We start from the raw sequence: 8450 nt of genomic DNA, 5'->3' as shown, positions 1-8450 counted from the left end.
ATAGTCAAAGATTTGCAAAAGAGCGATTCATCACCAACATGAATGAGTGTGTGTGTGTGTGTGTGTGTGTGGACCCTTAGGCTCAGTTCAAGCAGGAATTTGGAATCTGCCGGAGCACATTTTATTTTATTAGTTGGGCAGCTCAACATCTTGTTCGAGCATGTTTATGAGTGTGTGTGTGTGTGTGTGTGTGATCCTGTGGGGTGCGGTTGGGAGTCTTAAAGTTAATATGTTTCACTGAATCCTGTAAAATGGATCATTTCTTAATTATGAGCCATTGTTTGAGCGCTGCATATCTCTGATCTCATCGGAAAACATCAACAAACTGTCAGGAACATGACATGAACATGTGATCCCAAAATAAAACAACAGACAGTTTCATTAAAAAATGTGTAAAGAAAGAGTCTTTTAGGGCTGTTATGATTTTTGCATCGTGACTTTATTTTCATGATAATTATGCACATTTTTCCCTTTAAAATAATAAAATAATGTAATGCAAAAAACAACAACAAAATAATTCATTTTAAAAAGTTCATTTTACACCATAGTGTTGTTCTACTGAAATTATTTTATGATGCTAATTAAAACAAAAACTAACAAAAATTAGACTGCTTTGCTGCAAAAAATGCGGTTCTTACTTAGAGTTTTAGTCTTGTTTCTAGTCAAAATATCTTAAAGTTTTTAAATCAAGAAGCATTTTCTTGACAAGTAAAAATTATTTTCTTGCTTTTAGGAAAAATTATTCAAAATTAAGTGAGTTTTTCCTTAAAACAAGCAAAATAATCTGCCAATGGGGTAAGCAAAATGATCTATAAACTTAATATATAAACATGTTTTCAGTTTGGATTAAGATTATTTTGCTTGTTTTAAGAGAAAACTCACTTAATTTTGACTTATTTTTCCTAAAAACAAGAAAATAATTTTTACTGCTTTTAAAATGCTTCTTGATCTAAGAATCTTTAGGTATTTGGACTGGAAACAAGACAAAAACTCTTAAGTAAGAACAGCATTTTTTGCAGTGTGCAATAATGGGAATATGGGTGGAAATGCACTTTATTGGCATTAAAATCATGTCAGAATGAAAGAAAAATGAATGATCCTAAAAATATGATAATTGGCAAACAAAATGATTTAATTGCACATAGTGAATGTAATTAATCTTGTGGGGTTTTTTTGTGTTTATCTGTGTAGACAGCATCACTTCTGTTAAAAAGTGAAATTTATTCAGATTTTATGGTCAACACATTTAGTAAAACAAGGCAAAAACAAAACAAACCTCACACCCGATCGCGAAGAGTCTTAAACATTCAAACAGTTTACTCAGTTGTGATTTATAGTTATCAAACGTTCATGTTTTACTTGATCAGATATATCAGTTTGTGTCCTCCTGAACATGACTGAAAACCTGCAGAAGTGAGAGAAAGAGAGAGAGAGACACAGATGGAGGGATGAGGTGAGACAGAACAGATAAACTCCAGCAGTCTGTCTGTCGGTCGGTGGTGAAGGTTCCTGCAGGATTTTTCTCCTCCGGGTGTTTTTGTCGGGATCTTCAGGTCCAGGTGCGACACACACACACACACACCCCTCACGAGCGCCGGTCCGGTGCAGCTGACGGGCTGAAGATGAAGATGATGAAGAGTTCACGGATTGCCGGAGTCGCGCCGTTGGTCGTTGTATTCCTGCTGCACGCGACACGAGCAGGTACATTCACACACTTCTTCAGCTCTTCTGAAATCAGTTTAATCTGGAAGATGAAGGTGATTGTCCTCAACGCGAGGGATAGTTACCTCTAAAATGCTTATGGATGATGAAATGATCCAGTCAAATGATCGGATCGATCAGTGGGCGGATTATTCAATCACTCGAGCTTCTGAAGGAGCTTCTGCACTGAAAAAAAACGTTTTATCTTGTTTTAACTCAGATGCTTTTGAGTAAAATGACATAAGAAAAATAATATTGTTTCTGTTTGGGACAGAAACAAGATTTCAAACAGAAACAAGATTATTTTACTTCATTGGCAGATAATTTCGAAAAATATATAATTTTACTCAAAAGCGTGTGGATTTGAGAGTTTTTACACTGGAAACAAGAGCATTTTTTGCAGTGTGTCAGTAACTGTCGAGACTCAGTCTGTTCTTCACACAATAACACAATATTTTGTGATATATTTGTGATGATAAGTGAATAAATAACTAAGTGATAATTAATAAACAGATTGCCTGTCATGTTTTGTCGATGTTCCGCCCGACATTCAGGTGAACCCGATCATGCATCTGTAAAACACTCTGATGAACTTGTAATATGACTGATTTGGTTACTGAAATTAATTTTTAGATAGATAGACAGAGAAGTAGCCGAGTAGGTAGAAATCCCCAATAATTATAGTATGCTCATGGTCTTCGTTCATCAGGAATATGACGGTTCTTGAGAGGTTTTGTAAGTTTGTCGGGTCTAGACTGTTCTGGAACTGATCATCCAGCAGCAGCTGTTTCTCATTCACTGTCTCTCTGACGGGATCTTTTCAGGCCTGTGTTGTGTCTTTTTGAAGTAATGGGTCTTTACAGAAACTCTAGTATAGCTTCTTTATTGAGCGTTACAATGCCGTGAGAGCGTGCTGTTTCTGTGCTGGCATTTTCTCTGAAAAACCCTTGCGAAAACGAACCATCGTTATAAAACATGGTAACCATGAACTAACCATGGTTTTGCTACAAAAACCACAGTTTAACTATATGGTTTACACAAATGCTAGTCAATACACCAAAAAAAAAAAACAGTTAATTTTCCATAGGGAAGCAGTTCCCTGAGGCTCTCAGTAGTGTCTGGATCCTCCTCAGAACCGCAGCTGAAGTTACTCAGGGCCATCAGGTGGGTATTAATGAACTGAAAGACTTTCAGAAGAAAAACGAGAGCGCAGGGCATTTTCCACACATTCCCAACACGTCTGAAACTGTCCGGCGTTCCAGTGTGCTCCGAATAAACGCTCTCTGCTGTTCCGTGTGGTGTGCAAATGCAGCAGGCATCTGGATGTTTTAGTCATTAAACACGTTTTTCTGTGTGCAGGTGAAGAGTTTTGAGTTCAGCCGAGTGATGATGTCATGGGTGATGTCATAATCACAATCATAACATGAAGCGTCACTCTTATATCAGCTTTCTGATAATATTTGATTTGATTTGAGCTTGAACTCACGCCCGGTTCAGCTACAGTGTTGGTAAAAGCATTGCATGACTGTTTTCTGCTGAATGTAATGTGATAGAAGTTTGTGTTTGCAATAATTTATTTAATCAGGTTGCATCTTTTGAAGAAGATTATTGGGTCCAAGCACCATGTTACTGCAATGGTTTTAACTTCTGAAGAACTTCAGATTATTTTAATCTAGTTGTTTGGCATCTCGTAATAAATAAGAGTGTATTCCAGAATAATATCACTCTAAAAAATGCTGGGTTAAAAACAACCCAAGTTGGGTTGAAAATGGACTAACCCAGCGGTTGGGTTAAATGTTTGCCCAACCTGCTGGGTAGTTTTATTTAACTCAACTATTGTTTAAAAATTGCTATATGGCTAGCTTAAAATGAACCCAAAATAGTTGGGAAATTAAAAACCAGATGCAATTAGAGGCAACAATAATAGACAAAAGGTGAATGTTTATTAATAAGCTTTAATATTTTATTAATATAAATTTAATAGTTTAATAGTTTATTAATATAAATTTATTAATAATTAAGCAATTTAATAAATGTTTATTGTTTAATAATTATTCATTGAACATTAATAAATGTTAATTTCCAACATACTTTGGGTTAATTTTAATTAAGCAATATAGTAATTTTTAAACAATAGTTGAGTTAAATAAAACTACCCAGCAGGTTGGGTCAAACATTTAACCCAACCACTGGGTTAAAACAACCCAATCGCTGGGTTTGTCCATTTTTAACCCAACTTGGGTTGTTTTTAACCCAGCATGAAGATGAAGAATGTTAGAAAATGGATAGTCCAACCAAAAATTAAAGTCTTCTCATCATGACATCCCAAACCTGAATGACTTTCTTTCTCCAGTGGAACACAAAAGAAGATATTTGTCCACACAATAAAATCGGTTCTCAGTGTTTTTCAAAATATCTTCTTTTATGTTCAACAACATGAGGATGAGTGAATCATTTTTTGGCAAACTTTAGCTTTATTTAACCTACTGAATGATTAACCCCCCCCCAAACCCATAAAACCAATCAGAAACGGTTCGGTCTTGAGCTACAGCTTCTTTACAGGGCCCTCTTCTCATCGAGACTGATGTTTGGCTCTTATTACTTTGGAGAATAGTCCTTGATGTTTTTATTAGGTTCTTCAGATCAGCATTTTGGTTTCTTGTTAAGCATTGTCAAGCATCCAGACGGCAGTTGATTTGATGGTGTGATGCACAAGCATCGGCATGTTCCTCAGGAGTTCCTCAGGATGTGCTTCTGGATGTCTCCTCAGGTGAGCGGATGGTTTGTAATTTTCCTCGAGAGCCGGTTGTTGATCTGACTGCAGGATAAAGCTTTCGTCTGAGCTCCCTTCAGTTTCCTGAGATCTTGACCTCTTGTAGATCTTCAAAGGTCAGAATGAAAGGCTCAAGACCTCTTTAAGCCTTTCGTGCCGAGGTTAAAGGGTGAGTTCACCCAAAGATGAACTTGTTTGTTCAGCACATCCCACAGATGCTCGATTGGATTGAGATCTGGGGAATTTGAAGGCTCAAACTCGTTGTTGTGCTCCTCAAACCATTCCTGCTTTGTGGCAGGAGCATTATCTGCTTTTGGTGGTGGACAGGGGTCAGCATGGGCTGGTCTGCAGCTCCATACGCAACAAACTGATGCTCTGTGTATTCTGACACCTTTCTATCAGAACCAGCATTAACTTCTGGAGCAGTTTGAGCTACAGGAGCTCGTCTGTTGGATCGGACCACACGGGCCAGCCTTCGCTGAGCCTCGTCCGCCCATGACCCTGTCGCCGGTTCACCACTGTTCCTTCCTTGGAGCACTTTTGATAGATACTGACCACTGCAGACCGGGAACACCCCACAAGAGCTGCAGTTTTGGAGATGCTCTGACCCAGTCGTCTAGCATCACAATCTGGTCCTTGTCAAACTCGCTCAAATCCTTACGCTTGCCCATTTTTTCCTGCTTCCTTTGAAGACAAAATGTTCACTTGCTGCCTAATATACAGGTTTTTAGCTTTTTCTCACTTTCTTCCAGTAATGTTGACAAAACGTTCATTCAAAGTGATCTGGTCTTTAATAATGTTTATCATGAAAACATTATGGAAGTTTTTTCTGAAAGGTTCCTCTAACATCTTGTTTCAGAACATTCAGAGAACATTCAAAAGTAACGTTCACCTAATCAGTAAGAGCACAAGAAGTGTGAAATATCTGTGACTCTGAAAGTGCCTGAACAAAGAAAGTCTGAAACTGAATAAAGAATGAAAGTGAAAGGTCAAAGGTGAAGGTCAGCGGGGTCAGAGGAGTGTGCAGACACCTGTCTCACATCCGTTAGTGATGTTGTGTCATCATGAGGTGTGTGTGTGTGAAAGAAGCCCTTCATAAAAACACAAAAGTAAAATGTCTGAGAGTCTGGACTGCATTTTTTAATTCACCCTCATGTCGTCATTCACATCTGGCTCCCAGACAAACACACACACACACACACACACACACACACACACACACACACACACACACACTCCCCTGCAGCTGCTGTTGTGTCTTTGATCTGTAGGTTGTTGTGAAAGTCTTTCCAAATGAGTTATTTTTTTCTTCTGAGAGATGAGAGATTTTTCTGTATGTGTTAAAGACATGCTAGATATGCTGAGAACTTTAATGAGAAGTGTGTGTGTGTGCTGCAGATGAGACACATGACCAGTCCAGACCTGCATGCTGAACCCTTCACAGACACACACACACACATGCAGTCGCGATCGTCTGCCGTCAGTCATCGGTGTGTTTTCACACAAACAGACAGATGTGAAGTCTGTTCATTAGACTTTAGTAACTGTAAGTGTCGTCTCCTGCAGCCGATCCCATCGATGTGCTGAAGATCCTGGACCTATCAGATTCCATGGAGGGCGTGTCCTTGGAGGCGGGGCTGTGCACCAGTAGGCGGGGCACAGAGGAGGCGGATCTCGCTTATAAGATCGAGAAGAAAATCCAAGTCAGTGTTCCGACCAGTCAGCTCTTTCCAGGTGTGTAACTCACATACTATAACCCGTACAGATTGTTTTTTTTTACAATTTGCAATAAAAACTATATTTATTCATCATTTTTACAAATAAGGATGTCTTAAACAGGAGGTTTTGTCAGATTTAGCTCAATTCCAGTCCCTAGAATATGATTAAGTACACTAACATTCAGCAAGGATTCATTAAATTGATCAAAAGTTACAATAAAGACATTTATAATATGTTAAAAAAGATTCAGTTTCAAATAAACACTGTTTCTATTCATCAAAGAATCCTGAAAAATAAAATGTATGACGGTTTCCACAAAAATATGAACTGTTTTCAACATTGATAATAATCATAAATGTTTCTTGAGCATCAAGTCATCATATTAGAATGATTTCTGAAGGATCATGTGACACTGAAGACTGGAGTAATGATGCTGAAAATCCAGCTTTGATCACAGGATATAAATTACACTTTACTATATATTCACATAGAAAACAGCTGATTTACATTGTAAAAATATTTCACTATTTTTTAGTTTTTACTGTATTTGTGATCAAGTAAATGCAGTCTTGGTGAGCAGAAAAGTCTTCTTTCAGAAACATTAACACAAACGTCTGAACGTGTGTGATCCAGACTCTGTGTTCCCGGTGGATTTCTCGGTGCTGGTGACGGTGCGGGCGCGGCGTGGCGCTCAGTGTTTCCTGCTGTCGATGTATGACAGTGAGGGAGTGCAGCAGTTGGGCGTTGAGCTCGGACGCTCGCCCGTCTTCCTCTACGAGGACCAGAACGGCCAGCCCACGCCGGACCTCTACCCCATATTCAAAAAGGTCAATTTGGCGGATGGCAAGTGAGTGACATCACCAGACACTGCTGACATCATCGAAGGTCCATCTTGAGGTCACATGACCAGCTGTATCTCAGTAGCCCTCCTGTCATCAAACAGAATAAATAAACTCACTTCATTCAGTTTTTCAGAAAAAACACTTAAAGGGATAGTGAGGGATTCTTCTGTCATCATTTACTCATCCTTGTGTTGTTCCAAACCTGTAAGACTTTCTTTCATCTACGAAACACAAGAGAATCCACATGAATCTAGTGGTTTAGTCCAAATTTTCTGAAGAGACTTGATTGATATGATGCTTTGTGTGGCACAAACCCAAACTGACATCTGTGAATGTCTCTCTAGAGTCAAGCCAGCTTTATTTCTACAGCGCTTTATACGATACAGATTCATTCAAAGCAACTTCACAGAAATAAACAGTAAAATAACAGTGTTCAAATGAATTACAAATGAAACAAGTCATTATTCAGATCGGTGTTGATTCAGTGAAACTGAATCAAACATTCATGAGAGTTGTTCAGTGTCTGATTCATGAATGGATTGTTCTGTTTGATTCGTTCGTGAATTGAACTGGTGTTTGAGTTCACTGGAGCAGAAGATCATGAATGAATAAACACACAAACCATCATGTGACTTCAGAAGATCTGAAATATGAGTCACATGGACATTATTTTGGGATTGAACAGCCCTATTGCTCATTTGCTTCTTTAAAAAATGGGTTGCGTTTCAACAGAAGTCATGCAGGTTTGAGTAAATGATGATCATTTTGGACCCTTTAAAAGCCATACGTCAGCCTGCAGATGTTGTTGGTTGGGTCTGAGCGTGTGCTGATGGATGGAGATGTGAGATTATCCTCACTGTGAATGTACAGGTGGCACAGAGTGGCCTACAGTGTGGAAGGTCAGAAGGTCACGCTTTACCTGGACTGTCAGAAGGTGGCGACCCTTGACCTCCCTCGAGGGCCGGAGCCTAGGGTCAGTACGGACGGAGTGACGGTGTTCGGGACGAGACTTCTGGATGAAGAAGTGTTTGAGGTGAGAGAGAGTGAGCGAGGATTGATTACAGACGGGGTCAGAGTTCACAGCTCTGAAGAGCAGAGACTGAATGACACGACATTTATGTGTCAATATTTTGCATGCATATTCATGACCCTAAATGAGAAAGAAAATCACAAAACGTCAAGAAGAAATGTGTGTGTTTCAGGGTGAGATTCAGCAGCTGTTAATCGCTCCAGATCCCAGAGCTGCTGCCGATTACTGCCACACCCACATTCCTGACTGTGACTCCGCCCTCATGTACAACAGCCTATCACTGGACCCCGTGGAGGTAGCCCCGCCCACAGTTTCTGCATAGATAATGAGTTTGAAACAGCTGCAGCTCTGTGTGTCTCATTAATATTCATGTCTGTTCGTTGGC

The 8450-nt window shown here is 39.3% G+C and overlaps 1 protein-coding gene across 1 annotated transcript in view; it reads left to right on the top strand.

Moving 5' to 3' along the window:
* The first annotated feature begins 1419 nt into the window (after positions 1-1419).
* Positions 1420-8450, top strand: part of col5a3b (collagen, type V, alpha 3b) — a 34529-nt gene continuing 27498 nt past the window's right edge. Inside the window, exons 1-5 of the mRNA XM_048195684.1 lie at positions 1420-1701; positions 6041-6208; positions 6827-7040; positions 7906-8068; positions 8238-8360. Of these exons, the coding sequence (XP_048051641.1) occupies positions 1623-1701; positions 6041-6208; positions 6827-7040; positions 7906-8068; positions 8238-8360 (747 nt within the window). The 5' untranslated portion in view covers positions 1420-1622. The remainder of the gene's footprint in view (positions 1702-6040; positions 6209-6826; positions 7041-7905; positions 8069-8237; positions 8361-8450) is intronic.

Source organism: Megalobrama amblycephala, linkage group LG7 (genome assembly GCF_018812025.1).
Source record: "Megalobrama amblycephala isolate DHTTF-2021 linkage group LG7, ASM1881202v1, whole genome shotgun sequence".
Lineage (NCBI taxonomy): Eukaryota > Metazoa > Chordata > Actinopteri > Cypriniformes > Xenocyprididae > Megalobrama > Megalobrama amblycephala.
This window is presented reverse-complemented; position numbering and strand designations above follow the sequence as displayed.